This window comes from Euprymna scolopes, chromosome 26 (assembly GCF_053919585.1).
Source record: "Euprymna scolopes isolate OS-2025 chromosome 26, ASM5391958v1, whole genome shotgun sequence".
Lineage (NCBI taxonomy): Eukaryota > Metazoa > Mollusca > Cephalopoda > Sepiida > Sepiolidae > Euprymna > Euprymna scolopes.
The window spans coordinates 49,721,592-49,741,373 of record NC_136507.1 but is presented as its reverse complement, the minus strand read 5'-3'; the positions used below and the strand labels follow the sequence as shown (position 1 = coordinate 49,741,373).

The window sequence follows — 19,782 nt, the reverse complement described above, 5'->3', positions numbered from 1 at the left end:
CATTAAAAATTCCTTTTTATCCAGTAGACAAAATATTTCCCGAGACCTCTGAACCAGTTTTTCTTCTCCAAAACTTTTCTTTGAGAGTCTCCCTTTCCTTCTCCCTCCCAAAGTCTTTCTTCGTCTTCAACTTCTTTTCTTTAAAACGGGTTTCTCAGAATCTTCTAGGGCTTTCTGGACCTAATGTTCGATCCTTTGGACTAAAAATGATCCTTCAAAGAGTATTTAAATAAATGTTTTCACCTCCTGTATAATCTTCTTGCTATTTAATTAAAGGTTCCTTTTCGAAGGGTAGTTTCTCTGAATCTCTTTTAATTCCACCTTTAGGTAAGGCTTTTTGCCTTTTAATTAAAGGAGAATGACACTGGATGCATTGACATTTCAACAGAGCACCTAATGTTCTGTCTGGTCGGCGTGGCTGTTGTCTAGGTACTGAAGAAATTGTAGTAGCTAAAATTGGAGACCACCACGATTCTAAGGAAGGAAGGAGGCAAGCAAAAGTTCCTTGAATACATTATCATCAATCCGACAACAGCAAAGCTTCAACTTTTTCATCACAAGAAAATATACAAAGAGCAGATCTTCCAGAACTTGAAGACAAGTTCTGGGAGAATTCCTCTAACTAAACCTTTAAACTTTTTCTATTGAAAGTATCAGATGGTATGAAATCACAGACAGCATATTGGCATACTTGGCATACTTGGCCAATGCCCTTCCTATTTATTTTATTATCTTCAATGCATTATTGTCATTTACATCTGTATAAACAGGATTGTCAGAAAAACATAAAGAACTCTTCAATCAGTCTGGAGACAATTTGAATCTTGGTTTATTTGTCCAGTGGTGTTGGCTTCTATAATGAATCAAAATGAGTGTTAATTAGTATCATATGTGTATGTGAGTTTGCAAAACTCAAAACAATCAAGATTTTAAAGCCAATAAAATAAAATAAAATTAAAAATGATAGAAATTGACAGAACTCCCTTTTCACTGATCTTGTAATTTTCACCATACATATCTTAATTTCACTGTGCTCTCTCAGATTCGAACATGTCACACCTCAACATAGCACATACGCATAACTTGCCTTCCTCAAAAAAAAAAATGAACTCTGCCATTCTTCAAACAGTTTGCTTACATACAGCCCAAGATCATCTAATTTGCATACTATCAGTGAGAATTCAGCACAATGTTGGCATTAATTTGCATGACCGTTTTTTTTTTTTTTTTTTTTTACTTGGGAGTCACCACTTATCAAGGTCTGAGAGCCAATCGAGGATAAAGGTTAATGAATGTAAAGTGGTAGTATAGAAACATTAATGGTGTACATTCGGTAGAATTTGATTATCTATGGGAACAGCTAAACAAGAACTTATTTACATTGGATTTGAGGCAACCATGCTGTATTAAACTGAGAAGCAGTGTTCCACAAGTGGGCAGTTCTGGGAAAGAAGCTTTGTTCATGGAACCTGTGTTTAGATTTAGGCACAGATAGAGAGTGGGGGAAATCGCATATAGTGGTTGTAGCTAGTTGAGTGCTTTTGTGAAAGTTTGGCAGGAGGTGGCCACAGAGTGGAGTACAGTCGGGCACTTGCCATGAAAATAATGATAGAGCAGAGATAGACCCACAACGTCTTTTCTGTGGGAAAGAGGTTGCAGGGAAGAGAAAAGGGCATCACCTACTAGGTTTTGAAGCTGGTTTTGAACTCTATCAAGGCTGGATTGAGTGCACCGAGCAGCTCCTGCCCAAATGTGACAATAGTACTCCATTTTAGGGCATAACTGGCTCTTTTACAGGTAGAGAATTGCATCGGCAGTGACATATCTACTGGAGCAGTAGAGTAGTCTAACCATTTTTCCAGCAATCTTGGCAACAAATTTGATCTATGTGTTCCATTTCAGATCAGGAGTGAAGGTCAGTTCAGAAGCTTGTCAAGACACGGACTTTCCCCAAGACGAGAGCCATTCATTTCAATTGAAGCGTGGTGGGGATCAGAGCGATTATGATGAAAGGAGAGAAATTTGGTTTTACATGCATTAAAATTAATCAGTCACCTTTTTCCCCATTGCACCACATTCTCAAGATCAGAAGAAAGAGAATCAGAAACGTCTTGGTCATTGCTGGGCTTTGAAGTGTTGCCATAGATTGTAGCATTGTCTGCATTAATGTCTACAAAGAATCTAAGAATGTGATTTGGGAGATCATTAATGAAGATCAAGAAGAGATTGGGCCCAGGCTGGACCTCTGAGGGACGCCAGCATTAATACTATGAGCTTCTGATTTCTGCCCATCAACGACTACTCTTATTAGCCTTTTGGAGAGAAAGGATATTATAACTGAGAGGACATTTCCTGCTATTCTGTAGCTGGCGATCTTGTGAAATAGACTTTATGCTATACTCTATCAAAAACTTTTGATATATCAAGAGCAATTGCTCTAAAATGAAGCTTTTGTTGAGAAATTCACTAATCCTGTGTGATATAACAGTTAGTACATCAGCTGTAGATCTAGCAGAACGGAAACCATATTGCACGTCACTGAGCAGGTTATTTTTACTGAGGTGGTTAACTACTTCTCTGTTCATCACAGATTTCAGCAACTTACTCATAATGAACAGTAGACTGATTAGTCTGTACTGAGAAGGAGATGACCGATCTCCAGAATTTTTAAATACGAGGCAGACTGATGGAGTTTTCCAGGATGTTGGACAGCATTTCTCCTTAAGTCAACGTTCAAACAGCTTTGTAAGTATGGGAGCTAATTCCGGTTGAAGCTTTTCGAGCACTCTAACTGGAATGTCATCAGGGCCAGTTGCTTTGCTGGAATCAAGGTTTTTGATAAGGTTGGCAACATCACATACAGCTATTTGTATGTTGCATAGTTTGTCTTCAGTTACAGGAGGAAATATGAGAGTGGGGTGTAGGTGGCCCTGATTACAAAGGATAGAATTTGAAGCAAAGTTATTGGCAAAAAGTTTTGCTTTGTCAGATGCTGACAAAATTACCTAAGGTTCATTGATGTTGGCAGAAATAGCGGACATGCTTCTGTTCTGTTATTTGCCCAGACTGGTGGGAACTAAGCTGCTGCTTAGCTACTTTAAACTTAACATGCTGAGCATACGACTTTCTTATATTCTTTATTACTCTTTTACAATGGTTGCTGACAGTCCTAAAGGTGGCTTTACATTGGAAGCAATGGAAATAGTGATTTCTGTAAGTAATGGCAGCAACACATTCTGGGGTGAACTACGGTTGGCTGTTGGGCTTTTGCTAGAATTTCTTGAAGGGTATAAAGTGATCTATACAGATAATTAATCATTCAGCCAGGTCAGATACTATAGAGGACACATTCTTTTTGAACATGATGTGTAGAGGTATATCTGACATAAATGTTGCCAAATTTATCCAAAATTATATTGATATTCAGTATGATGAAGAGGTACATCTGAGGACTTATTACATTTTGATTTTATCCTAACCAAGATCACTGAGTGATTGGAAGATCCCAATGGAGACAGAATAAAAGATGGGCATATTTCTGGGCAAGGAGACTTGCATATTGCCTGTCGGAGTCAGCCATACAGGTAGGTTCGTGAACAGTGTTAAGTCGTGAACAGTGTTAAGTCATAGGTAATCAAGATATCATGACAGTACCTCCTCTCAACATGTCTTGTTTGAGTGGAATAGCACTTCAATGTTGTGAACATTGAAGTCTCCGCAGATATAAATGTTAGCCGAGCGATGAGTTGACAAAATGTCATCAATTTTTTCAGATATACTCTCAATGAGAGTAACTCCACTGTTATAGGAGTGATAGAGGGCAAATATAAATGTGGCACTGTGAGCAAGTGTTACTCTGAAGCACATATAAGGCAAATTAGGATCTTCTCTGGAGATGTCACTACCACATGGGAAGCCATCTCTAATGTGACACATATTCCATGCCCATACCGATTTTGGGAGTCAAATTTTGATGTCAAGTTTGAGTATCCTTTTATTGCAAACTCATTTAGGGGAAAAAACGGCCATTGCTAGTTTTGCACAAGGTCAATGAGTCAGGTTTAGTCTCCTGTAATTGTACTTCATCCTCTGAACCCCTGATGTTAGAGAAAGAGACCTGGTAGTAGGGGTCTACGTTGAGAGTTGAAGTTGGGTTTGTGGGGGTCGTCAGGCCTTTTTAGGAACTAACTTCCTCCACAAATAAATAAAAATAAAAAGAAGAAGACACATGCAAAACAAATGGAGGTTTATTCACAGAAGCCAACCATTAACAAATAAAATATAATTCTCTTTATAATGAGTTCAGAAGTCCTTTTTAAGTGTTCGTATAAAAAAAAGGAGAATGTCTTTTTTTGTTGAACTGTTCATATGTTAAAATATGTTAAGAGAGGCAATAGGTAATGTTCGCCTGTGAAATTGTATGAAGCGCATGGAGCGGTGAAAATGGAAAAGTGATAGTAACACGCGTGGAACGTCCAAATGAAAATTCAGTTGAGAGAGAGATTTGATGTTTGTGTGTGCTTAAATACTATTTGGACCGGCTCCAGCGAGCTTAAGAGGAAAAGTTTAGAAAAATGTCCTTGGAGAAATCCCATTGGACGGAAGCATCATGTGGGGTGCTCTGTACTACGTCCACTCGCTTTGAGTCGATTTAATATATAAGACCACGCCGGAATTTGCGTGGGAGTTATTTTTTATTTTTCACGCGCCAACATAATCATAATCATACTGCGCGCCTAAATTGTATTTATTTTTATAACAATTTTTAATCCAAATCTTAACCGTGTCAACTGGCACAATACTCCCCCCAGATTGAAAAAAGAAAATTTTTTTTTTTTTAATATGTAATGTATTCCTTGAAATGTTTTGGCCAGTGGACTTTCCTACCTGTTTTTGTCGTAGGTTTGATGTTCCCGTCATTTTCTGCTGGACTCCCATCTAAGGGAATTTGATCTGGTGGGGAAATTGTCTGAGGGTATTCCTCAATGTATGCTGGTTTAATTCGGTCGATCGCGATGTTGTCTTTCTTGTCTTTCCTTTGGACAGTAAAATATTTTTCACTTCTGTCCAAAACTTGGTATGGTCCTGTGTAATTTAATCTCCTGAAAATGCCGCAAGGACACTATGTTGTCGCGTCTGATTTCTGTACCATATGTAGAGGAGATGACCACGCACTTTTGGAAGGTCGGATAATTCCTTGTTGTAACATGCGTTGAAATTCGTCTTTTGCGATTTTGTACTTATCTGGCTTCAGACGTCTGGGGGTGGCGTAGACGGGTTGTCTATTTGTTTTAATATAATGCCTTGCATTATGTTTAATATTATCCGTGACTTTGAATGGCTGAGTAAGTTGGGGGTATTTTTGAAACAGCCGACGAATGTACGTCTCTTCAGGTAAGGCAGAACTAATCCCAGTAGACTGGTATCTTGTGGTGATACCTTTAATTACGACTTTTGTTTGGTTATCAGTCTGTGTGCGATTAGTCATGTCTACCGATAGATTAAATCATGCTAGGAAATCTGCTCCTAATATTGGTGTCGTCACGTTGGCTTTGGTAAAAATCTACGAAAATGTGCGACACAAGCCGAGATTGATGCTTAAGTACTTTTCACCGTATGTCGGTATTTGTGTACCATTAGCTGCCTGGAGGTGGTAAGGCTGTGGAGTAGCTTTCTGTTTACGTAGCGGTGGTATCACGCTTATTTCGGCTCCAGTGTCTATTAAGAAGTTATATCCGTATTTACTCTCACAAATATAAAATAAATGACCTTTAGTGGAAAATCCAGCGACAGTTGTCGTCACTACTGGCTGGAATGATCGTTTCCCTGGTTCTTGTTTTTAAAAGAACAGGGATAAGTGCAACGCCTCGCTTCTGTGCCGAATTTTTTGTGGTAAAAACAGATTTTGTTCGCTCGTTCTCGTGTGTTGCTTTGACCTCTACTAAAACTTCGTTTTCGGTAGTTAGGTCGTTTATTAAATGAGTAACGACGGTTTATTTGCATTAATTCCTGCAATTGACGAGTGAGATTTTCGACCGTAGTTTTTAGTCCGGCTACTTCATCGTCTCTCGTCTGCTTTGGCTGTGCTTGTGCTGAGTTTACTTTGCGGTTCCTCAGATTTTCATGAATTCGATCTGCCATGTCGGCGAGCTTTTCAGTGCTTGTCTCTTCCCATGTGGGTGCCAGAATTTGTACTGTTGTGTCTGGGAGTTTATCCAGCCACAGACTTCTCATTATATTTTCGGACATTTTGTTGTCCCCTAGCAATGATCGAATGTATCGTAAAAGTTGCGATGGTGTGCGATCTCCCAATTCTACTTGGGTGAAGAGATTGCGTAACATTGTCTCGTTTGATAAGCCAGTCCGTCTCAAAATGGCCTCCTTAAGTTTATCGTATGGATTATTTTCTGGTATGTTCTCCAATAAATCAGTCACGTCTTCGACGACGTCTGCCGGGAGTTTTTCAACCAAATAACAATACTTGGTTCGCTGTTTTGCGTCGAAAAGGGCCTGGATCTGGATAAACCACGTCTTTATATTGGTGGGATTAAAAGCTGGTATATTTAGCGTTAATGTAGCCAGAGGTGTTTCAGCATGGGGAGGTTCCATTTTTCTGTTTTTCGTTTGAAAGTGATTTTAAAGCCTTTAAACTGTCGGTTGACTTGTTTCGAGTACGCGAAGCTTGAAATTGTGATCGAAAACAAATGTTGCTTTTGCTAGGGTCTGTGTTTCTGAGGTCTGTTAAACTGGCGAGTGAAGTTCGAGATTGTGGTAGATCATTTTCCGAGGGGTTTTACACGCTCGTGTTCACGTTTGGATCGGTTGAATTGTAGCTGTGTGTGTTCATTACACGTTATTTATCACCAACTCGTTGTTGGGGGGTGCCTGATGAGTGAAAGTGCTGTTTTGACGCTGAGTCATGATTTGTTTAATTTTCGATTTTATAGCGACTATCGGCATAACTCACTAATTTGTTGCTATATTATACTGAGATCCACGCTTCGTTTGATGGCTTGTATCATCCCTTGAGATTCGCGTCGTCTTTTTACTTCCTTTGAGTGTTACTGCACGCATGATATAGCAAGTAGGTTAGGAAACTGCGTGTAGCTTGTAAGGAGATTCCGTTGTGCATGTAATGTTCTAAGTCGGGTCACCAACTTGGTGGGGGTCGTCAGACCTTTTTAGGAACTAACTTCCTCCACAAATAAATAAAAATAAAAAGAAGAAGACTTACATGCAAAACAAACAAAGGTTTATTCACAGAAACCAACCATTAACAAATAAAATATAATTCTCTTTATAATGAGTTCAGAAGTCCTTTTTAAGTGTTCGTATAAAAAAAGGAGAATGTCTTTTTTTGTTGAACTGTTCATATGTTAAAACATGTTAAGAGAGGCAATAGGTAATGTTCGCCTGTGAAATTGTATGAAGCGCATGGAGCGGTGAAAATGGAAGAGTGATAGTAACACGCGTGGAACGTCCAAATGAAAATTCAGTTGAGAGAGAGATTTGATGTTTGTGTGTGCTTAAATACTATTTGGACCGGCTCCAGCGAGCTTAAGAGGAAAAGTTTAGAAAAATGTCCTTGGAGAAATCCCATTGGACGGAAGCATCATGTGGGGTGCTCTGTACTACGTCCGCTCGTTTTGAGTCGATTTAATATATAAGGCCACGCCGGAATTTGCGTGGGAGTTATTTTTTATTTTTCACGCGCCAACATAATCATAATCATACTGCGCGCCTAAATTGTATTTATTTTTATAACAATTTTTAATCCAAATCTTAACCGTGTCAACTGGCACAGGTTTAATCTTCTTTTGTTTCTTGAGAGTTTTCATTTTGAGGACTGAAATATGTAGAAAAGGTTGGCAAAGTTGTTAGAGCAGAGTAGAGAAAAAAATAGAAAGAATGAAGAATGATTTTTGCAACCATGTAGAGGTTTGGTTTCTTCTATTATATACTAATCAAACAAGATACGCAGACACATGGGTGTTTTTGAGGTAATATTTGCACTCATCACAGTTTTCTCTACAAAAATGAACAATGCTTCAAGGGAGAAACATCAATGAAGAATAATGTAATGATTGCCGGAACAAATCTTTGGCAGAGACATTTTCATAGCAATCACCATTTCAACGCCCATGTATATTAGAATGCGCAGACACATAATGCCGTAATTTGCCCATCTGCACACATGTGATAAAGGGACTATGTTGCACTCCACACACAGTGCAACAACAAACAGGGTAGAATATTCCAGAACACCTGTATAAAAGGTTTTAACCATTAAAATTAAAACAGTCCAGGATGCAGTTCTGTGAGTAGACATCACCGCTGCCCATCCTCAGCACATACGCCGGACTCCATCTATTCAGACGTAAAACAGCTTTGCCAAGTTTGCCGTGAATCTGTACCTTAATCCTCATCATGGAAAGTTACCATATCAAACGAGAATTAATTCTTCTAAAACAAATTTTATTTTCAACTACTATTTTCTTATGCAATGAACACACATGCTCAGCCCACTTACATGGTTTAATGACTTTCTTTTCCTCTCAAAAAATAACAATGTGTGTCCCTCTGTTCATAAAAATCAGTAATCTTAAACTTCATGCCCTTTACACGAGACACTCATTTAATTAAAATCATTCCAACAGTCAAGAAGCTATGTAAGCATGATGTGTGTGTGTGTGTTAAGAAAGCAACAGTTTGTTGAAAAAAAGAAATAATTCTTGTTTGATATGGTAACTTTCCATGCTGCGCTTGGTTGATACAGGAGCAGCTTGCAGCATTTGGCCACTGAAACTCCTCACCGAGAAGCCGCCAGTTTCATCCATCACACTGCAAGCGGTAAATCATTCATCTATTCCCACGTACAGTCAAATTTCTCATTCCCTTGACTTGGAATTACGTAGAGACTTTACGTGGGTTTTTACGATAGCTGATTTGCCCTATCCCATTATAGGCACAGACTTTCTGCATCATTTCAACCTATTAGTTAACATATGCAGACAACAGCTGATAGATGCTAATATGGAACTTTCTGTCACGGGTTCAAAATCGAACTTCACATCTATCGGCCCTGTATTTTTCATCGCTTCTGCCGATGATCCATATCATACATTATTAAACTCCTACCCGGAGTTAACTAACTTGAATTTTGTTGTGAGTGAACCACCTCACTCAACAGCTCACCATATTGAGACCACAGGTGTTCCTGTATTCTCACAACCTCGACGCCTCCCTGCTGACAAACTTAAAGCAGCGAAGGCAGAGTTCAACCATATGCTGCAACTGGGAATCATACGCCCCTCGTCCAGTCCATGGGCTTCCCCTTTGCATATGGTTCTGAAACATTCCAGAGATTGGTGTCTGACTGGTCTCTACCGACGATTGAATGCCACTACGGTACCCGATTGTTACCCAATCCCACACACAGGACTTCGCTTCTTCACTGCACGGTTGTAAGACCTTCTCCAAACTAGATTTGATTAAGGCATACCATCAGATTCCAGTGAATCCAGCCGACATCCTGAAAACTGCTGTAACAACTCTGTTTGGAGCGTTTGAATTTTAATGATGCCTTTTGGGTTGCAAAACGCGGCTAGTACCTTTCAACGCTTCGTGGACGAGGTAGTGTGTGATTTAGACTTCGTCTATAACTACGTAGACGACATGCTAGTGGCAAGTGCCTCATATGAAGAACATGTCACTCACTTCCGCCTACTGTTCGAACGGTTTCAACAGCACCAGGTTAGAATTAACCCTGGTAAATGTGTTTTTGGTGCTTCAGAGTTAGTTTTCCTGGGCTACATCATCAGCCCAGAGGGTATATCTCCCTTACCTGAAAAGGTTAAGGTTCTACAAGACCTTAAACCACTCACTTCACTTCACCAACTAAGGAACTTCCTCGGCCTACTAAATTACTACAAGCGCTTCACCCCACACTGTGCGGATCTCTTGTCTCCTCTTTCTGACTTGTTACGTAACAGGAAGAAGAAAAATGAGCAGATTTCGCTGAATGATATTCAGCTGAAAGCCTTTAAAGAAGTGAAGGAGAAACTAGCAACACACACATTACTTGAACATCCTGTGCCTGATGCCCAGTTTTCACTGGTTGTGGATGCATCGGGCAGAACTGTAGGTGCAGTGTTGCAACAACAACAACTACAACCCCTCGCATATTTTTTGAGGCAGCTGAAACCGGCAGAACATTACAGCACGCTTGGCCGCAAACTCCTGGCTATGTACCTCACAGTGAAACACTTTCAGCATTCACTCGAAGGCCGGCAATTTGTGATCTACACTGATCACCGTCCGCTTACATTTGCACTGTGTGCTAAGCCAGACAAATATTCACCTTGCGAAACTCGTCACTTGGATTTTGTTTTGCAATTTATCAGCGATATCTGACATATCTCTGGGGGACAGAACACTGTGGCAGACGCTTTATCCCATCTCCCTATTAATTCTCTGTCCTCACCTTCGGATATCGATTTACAACAAATGGCCTTAGACCAGCAAAGTCTGGACACGTTGGATCTGTCGTTACCTGAATTTGCAACTTGCAAATTCACGTATCTGCCCGTGCCTACTTAGGACACGCAGATCATATGTGACACTTCAACAGATTCACCTAGACCGTTTGTTCCCATGACTCATCGTAGGGCTGTCTTTGACACACTACACAATCTGGCACACCCTGGACGCAAAGCCACAGTGAAGCTGATTACAGCTAGATTTTTCTGGCCTAATATGAGGCGTGACATTACTGCCTGGACACGTTCCTGCATTTCCTGTCAGAAGTCAAAGGTACACAACCATATCCGTGCACCCCTTGGAACATTCAGCATCCCAGATGGTCGGTTCAGCCATGTTCACATCGATCTGGTTGAACCATGGCCGGTCAGCTACGGATTTACTTTTCTCCTGACCTGCATAGACCGTTTCACACGGTGGCCTGAAGCTATTCCCCTAAAGAACATTTCGGCTGAATCTGTAGCACGAGCCCTTATATCGGGCTGGATATCGCACTATGGAGTCCCCACAACAATTACCACAGACCGTGGAGCACAGTTTGAATCCCACCTGTTTCAGGAACTTTCCAGGATTTTAGGGATCAAACGTATTAGAACAACAAGCTATCACCCAGCTTTGAACGAGATGATACAACGCTTCGATTAACAGTTGAAAGCTGCCTTACGCACTTACCCTGACCAACAATGATGGAGCAAATACATACCTTGTTCTGGAAGTCACGGCAGTTATTCCTTAGAATCTTGCTATCAGGTACCTACAATACCGTCCAGCAGTCAAACTTCAGAAAGTGTGCGTTGGGCGGACAGATAAACTCAAATTAACATAATGAAAACAACTATTACGTTGAAAACGCTTTATTAATTAGGTAAAAAAAATCTGAAACAAAAAGAAAACAAATAGTTAAAAGGAGAAAACATAATTAAACAAAAGGAAATAATACATGAAAATAATTATATTTTGGACAGGCTTCTAAATTAACAGATTCTGGAATATCTTATCTTTTTCAATCAACTGTTAGGTGAAAGTCCGTAACAGTTAGAAAAGTGTCTTTTCTCCATTAAATTGTTAGGTGAAAGTATGGAGCGGTTAGAAAATGTCTTTTTTATTAAATCGTTAGGTGAAAGTATGGAACAGTTATGTCTTTTTCCTACGAAGGTTGTTATTTTAGTATGGCGCATAAACTACACAAGCGCCCAGAAAATAAAAATAGAAATAAAAGTCTGAGAAAAGATATAAGTTCTGTGCGAGCGAAGAAGGAGAAAATAAATTAGAATTTCTCCAAATTGTATATAGAACTCACACACTAGATTAATTAAACAGAAATAGGGTTTCAAGTTTTTCATAGAAGGAATAGGCAGGTAAAGTCGATAAAGATGAGGAATAATGGGATATTCTGAACATACCTCATGGCTTAGAATGGGAGATAGCCTAGTTCATGGAGTCGAGTAAAGGCCATGCGTATAGTTTCAAATTCCACGGTGAAAAGGAGGAAGGAGAGAATCGAAAACGAGACTAGGCCGAGATCGCGTGGGAACCTGAAGTTCTCGAAGGATAGCGATATGAAGTTTTTTCTTTACCTTTATATTTTTTTTTATTTGAATGCCTAAACGGCTAAGTTTTCCATTAAAGAAAGATCAAGAAAGGAAGAAGTAAGAAAGGAAAACTAATAAAAAATAAACTCGCACAGAGATGAATGAAAAAGAGGCACAAGACACCGGTTCTCTTAAAGTATGTTTCCTTGTTAAAAAGAGCCCGGTCTGAAGACAGAACATACCTTATGCCCTTCTTGGCTGTTGTGCAGCTATCAAAGAGGACCAGGGACACTCTCTAACCGAACTTGTCTATGGAGTACCTCTATCACTGCCAGGTCAGATGCTGATCCCGATAGAACTAGGATTGTCAGATCCAGCTCTGTTTATAAACAGACTGCAAGCTCCCACCCATGAAACCTAGGGAACAGACCATAAAATCTTCGGTCCCTAAAGATATTTTTTCATGGACACACATATTTCTTAGAAAAGACTGTGAAAGCCCCTCTAACACTGCCTTATACTGGTTCTTATCGCATGTTATCACACACTTCCAAACTTTTCACCCTGGATATTGGGGGCAAAAAAGAAACAGTATCTGTTGGCAGAGTGAAAAGAGCTTTTCTTGACTCAGAAACTCAAGACACACATATGCCACCTACATTCACACAGCATACACCTGAGGTGAATACTGAAAATGACAACTATGTCACTACTACACGTAGTGGCCGCCATGTACATTGGCCCAAAAAATTATGCAAAACTTTGTAAATTCGGTTTATTTAAAAAAAATTTTAGCTGGAACTTTCTATTCTCTTTATATATTCTTTCTTCGGCAGCATACACTTCCAGACATTACGTTGCCTTGTGTTCTGTATTTTTCTAAAAACTGCTAACTTTTTATTTTTCTTCATCGGCTTTTCGCCTAAGCAGGGAGTGATGTGGCAGTTAACAAACTATTTACTATAAGCGGATCAATGCTCGGTGCCAAAGTGATTCGGCCACACTGACCAATTGGTGGGCAGGGCGCATTGATTTGAGCTGTCCCCTTAAGGACTATTTTTAGCCCTTTGGGATCTTAGCTGCGATCGCCAGAGAGACGCCAGCAAGCGACCTATACAGACCTCTCTCACTCACCCCTCCAACTGCTACTTATTGACAACTGCAGTCTGATGGCAGAAGACACCTCCAAACAGATATTTACACTTTCTTTCTCTTCAGTCTGAGATACAATCTCGCCTTTTCTAAATAAACCCTTTATTATTCTTTTGTTAAAAGCAATGTCGCTTGGCCTTGTGTTTATTTAAGTAATTATTAAGGAGAGACATGCACAACATTTCCCACCTATAAATTCTTGTTCGATATGGTAACTTTCCATGCTGAGAATTTAAGGTGCATGATGCGCAGAAAGTCATGTTGGGTGATTTTAACGTCCCACAAGGATAGAGTCTGGTGTATTCACCGTGGACGGGCAGGGACCAGCCAGCGGTAATGTTTACTTGTAAAACTACATCCTGGACTAGTTTGATTTTCGCAGGCAAAATCTTATGTATGCATTTTCTAGAACATTCCAGTCTGTCTGTTGTATTTCTACGCATGGAACGTAACATAGTTCTTTCATCGCATGTGTGCAGGTGAGCAAGTTACGACGTTATGTACCTACGTGTATAATACGCTTGCATGTTGAAAACGGTGATTGCTATGAGAATCTCCTTGCTGAAGATTTGTTCCGCCCGTTTGTAGCGGTTGCTAATGCTACACTATCATCATCATGGGATCATACCATCCACCAAGAGATTACCTGTTTCCCTATGGATAGCGATATACTAGCAAAATAGGCAAGCAAAAGTAACTAATAATTGTATGAATTGCATAATATCTGCGGTGATGATGATGATGATGATGATGATGAAGCCACAGCAGACGAGCTTCTTTTATGAACCGGAAGTTCACACCGTTTCCATTCTGACTTCCTGTTTCTTAGAACTAACAACACCGCTCGTTATTGTCCTTTTGCTCTTCTTTTTTTTTAAACTTAAAAATTCAGATAAATACGAAACGAAAATGAATAATTATGTGAAATATTAAGTCTATCCTTTTTACCGATTGGTTGGTTGGTATGAGCGGTGTATAGACTTTGGCAAAGAAAAGGGCGACACTCATTATTTTGACCCCCCCCCCATCTCATCTTTTCTCTTTTCAACCAAAGATTTTTTTCTAAGCATGTCGAGTTCTTGTGTAATGGTAAGAACTTTTTTTTTTTTTTTTTTTTTTTTAATATTTTATGTTGTTCTGTTTATATTAACCGCGACCGTTATGTTTACTCTGATTTATATAAAGCAAATAATAATAATAATAATAATAATAATAATAATAAAAAATGGAATTGTGTCTATCCGGTGTTGCCTGGGAGTTATTTTACTTTCATTTTTATCCAGTTTTCTTTTCGTTTTTAACAATAAAAACAATAGTATTTAAAATAAATTTTAATGTATATATAGTTTGATTAACATGTATAATTTGATTATTAAATTATTTACTAGACAACATTGTTATAAAACAATAACTAACTTTTTTTTTTATGTAATCTCTACAAAATTGAACGTAAAAAGCTTCGATAACTTTAAATTTTTTAATAAATGAAGATTGGGTTTGTATTACTATACACATAGATTCGAAAAAGTTGTCAAAAACAAATATATAACAAATGTTATCAAAGGCAAGATAAGTTACTTTTCTACATAACTGGATAATTTTCTAGTGTATGTAACATGTTTATTCATCTCGAAAAACATAGTGTTTACCAATGTATTGGAAAAATTTAAAATGGCGTCCGACTCTCTCTTTGAGACGGTAAGTTTGGGAAAAGGAGTTGAAAATAAAAAATATGCAAAATACTGTTAAAAACCCACTGAATATATGTCGGCCTATGTTACGGTAACATATATTGAGCGAGTTTCTAACGGTATTTTGTCAACGAATTTTAAAACCGTTTAAATGAATTTCCACTCGACAGTTTAAATATTTCTAAATTCTTTAGAATTTCGAACTTTCTTTGTAACAAAAGATTAAACTGTCTGATTTGTTTATGAAGAGACTGAAATGCATTCTGGTGAATTTAATTTCCTGCTTAAATTAAAAGTTTTGGGACATAAAAACGAAAAAGACAACAAAACAACGAAAATAAACAAAATACATAACAAATGCTATCAAAGGCAAAATAAATTACTCTTTTTTTTTTATTTATTTGGATAAGTTTTGTTGTGGTTTAATTTATTTTAAGGCATTTACTTATTTCGAAACACAACCAGTGCCTAGTGCTACTGCTACTGCTCGAATTAGAACAAGAACTAAATGGTTGACATGAGATTGGGGCGTCTCCATAATCGTTCAAAAATCGAAAATTAAGCAAAATGCTCCGAACTTTACACTACTTTTATTTTTAATGCCATATTGACATTATTTTGTTGGATTTCTATCAGTATTTTGTTTAATCATCAATTTTAGAGCGATTATCATTACTCTCCAGGTGGATCGTCTCATGTCAGCCATTTTGTTCTCATTTTAACTTGACACTACTTATTTTCGAATTAAACGTTTTAAAGTTAGTTAAACCTTAAGTAGAAGTAACTTATCTTGCCTTTGGTAACATTTAAGTTATATATTTGCTTTTTTTATTTTTAACTACTTTTTTCGTTTTGTTGTTTAAGTTTTAATGTTTTGCTCTATATATTTAATTAATAGTAAACAATAACGATTATATAGTAAGTCACGCAGAGACGACGAACACGCAGATACAGTACACGAGAATTTATTAACAAAAGCAAAACAATACAAGTTTCTACTAAAAAAAAAGCAAATTTGATTTAATGTTTTCATTGTTCGTTTGTAAGCACATATGCGCCTGTAAATCACTCCTTCCTTCGCCCAAAACGAGATTTTTTTTTTTAATTGTTTATTTATTTATTTTTTAAGCGATCAAGTGTAAACAACCTGCGAAAAGAAAAATTGGTACTGGTCGCGATTAGAGTTCCCTGTCGAACACCCTAAAAAAACACTGACTTCTCCCTACGCATGAGCAAAGGATATGTTTTAGTTGCCATAGTAACTAAACGATCATGAATTTTTATCGACTTTGTTTTACTGTTTATGAATATTGAAATAAAAGACATTACTACACATTTATTAATAATATCTCACTTTTAATCACTTTTATCGACTTTTTTTCTTTTTTAAATAGCATTTTCTTTTTTATAAATGACTACGTTTTACTGTTTATGTCTCACTTTTTTTTATATTGTACTAGTGCACTTATTGATCCGTGTGAAATAACGTTATTTAAAAAGCCATTCTTAACATGGGGAGGGTGTTTTGTACCTATTCTCTACTTTAACCTTACAATTGAATAAAAAAACATTAAACTGTAATTAAACTTAGAAATACGATTTAAAATATAGCGCGGATCATAAGTGCACTAGCACCCATTTTTTTATTAATAAATGTTTAGTAATTATTTTTCTTTTAATATTCATAAACAGTAAAAACGTCGTCATTTAAAAAGAAAATGCTATTTAAAAAAGAAAAGAAAAAGTCGATAAAAGTGACACATAAACAGTAAAACAGTAAAAAAAAAAAGTCGATAAAAGTGATTAAAAACAAAGGCGATAAAAGTGAGATATGCAAATTCGCCTAAAAAAAGTAGAATCCCATTTTACGGAATTAGCTAAGAGTGTTAATTTACAATAACACCTATGGCACCATTGGCACTTCTGCATGTCAGTAACATGAAGCGAATGCGTGTAATTTAGTTTCAAGAACTGCCGACAGATGTTGTTTGTCAGCCAAAGAACCGGGGTCGATAACTATTGTTGTAATGAAAAAAAAAGTTTCATTCAACACACAAAACTAAAAACACATAGAAATGAAAAAAGTTGGGAAATTATTTTAATATTCATTTTAAGAAAATGCTATTAAAAAAGAAAAGAAAAAGTCGATAAAAGTGAGACATAAACAGTAAAACGTAGTCATTTAAAAAAGAAAATGCTATTTAAAAAAGAAAAAAAGTTGATAAAAGTGACACATAAACAGTAAAACAGTAAAAAAAAAAGTCGATAAAAGTGATTAAAAGTGAGATATTATTAATGTGTAGTAATGTCTTTTATTTCAATATTCATAAACAGTAAAACAAAGTCAATAAAAATTCATGATCGTTTAGTTACTATGGCAACTAAAACATGTCCTTTGCTCATGCGTAGGGAGACGTCAGTGTTTTTTTAGGGTGTTCGGCAGGGAACTCTAATCGTGACCAGTACCGAAAAATTTTTTGGAATTTAATGTGGGGCCAATTTCGCATATAAATTTTTGGTGTTCGACAGATCGAATTTTTTTAAATGTGTGGTTTTAAGCAAAAACAACAGTACTTACTTGTCATGTCGAAAATAGTAATATATACAGAAATTAATCGAGTAGAACAACTGCTATTGTGTTTCTGTTAAAAAAAGGTACCCATGCACTTTATCCGTGCTGAAATAATAACGTTATTATTTAAAAAGCCATTCTTAACATGGGGAGGGTGTTTTGTACCTATTCTGTACTTTAGCCTTACAATTGAATAAAAAAAATATCATAAAACTTTAAGTAAACTTGGAAATACGATTTAAAAAATAGCACGGATCAGTAAGTGCATTAGCACCTTAAAAAAAAAAAGGTCTATCATTATGACATAAAACAGTACGTCAGCCATTAAAGTGGCGAGTTCCATGTATTCGCAATCTTCAAAATGTTCACATCTAGGAAAAATACAATCATCCCCTCCCCAATTTTCCGTAAGAATTACTTTTAACTATAAATAATTTTCCAGTCGACGAATTTTCGTAATTTTTGTATATATTACTATTTTCGACATGACAAATACTGTTTTTGCTTAAAACCACATATTAAAAAAAAAAAAAAAAAAAAAAATTCAAAAATCGATCTGTTAACTGTTTCTTAACAAGTATCAATTTTTGTAAAATGGTCCCCCCCTTCTGTGTTACTTTAACTTTTAGGACAGTTAACTAGATTATTTTACTAACTCTAAGTTGAGTAGCAAGATCGTAATACATGTAATTGGTTAAAACAATATACCCCCCTCCCCCTAAAAAATAATCAACTGTCATGACACAGATAGTGGATCATTTTGTTAAATTTACATGTAAAATTGATCCCCAATGTAAATTTTAAAATAGTTTTTTTTCTTTCTGCTAAGTTTTCAGTGTAATTGCTTAAAAATGTAGAATCTCAATTTTCTTCAATAAAACCATTTGATTTTTTTTTTACTAGAAAAACTTGTTTTTAAAATGTCAAATAAAAAGTACTTTAGTAATTATTTTTCTGTAACACATTTGTAAAATATCAAACATTTTTTAAACACTATGGAAGCATTTCTAAAGAACCTTTTATTAAAAATTAATTCCTATTTCACATAACTTATTTAGCATAAATCAGGTTTCAGCATTATTCTCACAATTTTTATTTATTTATTTTTTATTACATTTTCACCCCAAACAAGGCACATTGCCACTTTGATGTAGGGGGCTACTATCACGGGCAACAGCTACTGGGGTACTATATAGGGAGTTGGGCAGCAAGATGTCTGTTCACGTTACACTTTAACTTCTGCATGTCAGTACAGTTGGGAAAGCAGGGACCTGGAATGGAATTCCAAAGTCTAGCGGTTCTGGGGAAGAAACTACTGGAGTAGAAAGCTTTTACATCTAGGGATCTCTACTGTGTAGGAGTGGGATTTAGCTGCCTGTCGGGTTTGTTGAGGATGTTTATGTCGTGGAGGCACAAGTGTTTGCAGTTTGTCAGAGCATTCACCATTAAAATACTTGTAGAACAGGCAGAGAAATGCAACATTTCGTCGATGGGACAGAGGTTGAAGCTTAGATGACAGTTCATGACTTATCAGATTTGCGACTCTCTTTTGAACCTGGTCTAGGAGCGAGAGACTAGTAGCAGATGCACCAGCCCAAATATGACAACAATACTCCATACATGGGCGAATGGTGGCCTTATAGAGGTACAGGATACTTTCGGGTTTTAGTAGTTTTCTAGCACGGTAGAGAGAGCCTACCTTCTTCACAGCGGTCCTGGCAATACTTTCAATTTAATTGTTCCAACTCATATTTTCTGTGAACATTAGGCCAAGGAGTTTAAAAGATGTACTTTCAGATAGTCATTGGCCATTGCTATTGGTGGCAGAGAAGGTTTCTTGTAATTATTGAAGGAAACAAGTTTAGTCTTGGCAGCATTGCATGTGACCATCCATTTTTGTCCTCATTCCACTACAGATTGGAGGTCATCCTTCTACTGTTTCTGTCATTTCTTTAGATATGTGTTCATTTGTTTTCCTGTCGTGCCTGTTATAGAGTGTGGTTTCATCAGCATATATACCCATCTCGGAGGCAATTTTGTCAGGGAGGTCATTTGTGAATATTAGGAATAATAGAGGTCCAAGGATAGACCCGTGAGGCACTCCCGCATTTATATCATATTGTTTAGATGTACGACCGTCGAGGACAACCTGGATTTTTCTCTTATCTAAGAAGGATTTAATTACGTTAAGTATTCTACCAGTGATACCGTAAGATCTAATCTTCCTGAGGAGACCCTCATGCCATACCCTGTCAAAAGCCTTAGATATATCTAGAGCTACCACTCTACCCTCCCC

The 19,782-nt window shown here is 37.3% G+C and overlaps 1 protein-coding gene across 12 annotated transcripts in view; it reads left to right on the top strand.

The window, feature by feature from the left end:
* Positions 1-19,782, top strand: part of LOC145248018 (armadillo repeat-containing protein 8-like) — a 214,175-nt gene that overhangs the window by 21,314 nt on the left and 173,079 nt on the right. For 11 of the 12 annotated variants that reach the window (XM_080109723.1, XM_080109715.1, XM_080109713.1 and 8 more), the window contains exon 1: positions 14,030-14,312. The exons of the other annotated variant lie outside the window; for it this stretch is intronic. In XM_080109723.1, coding sequence (XP_079965849.1) covers positions 14,292-14,312 — 21 coding nt within the window. In that variant the 5' untranslated portion in view covers positions 14,030-14,291. Of the gene's footprint in view, positions 1-14,029; positions 14,313-19,782 lie in introns of those variants that run through there. 12 annotated transcript variants of the gene reach the window in all.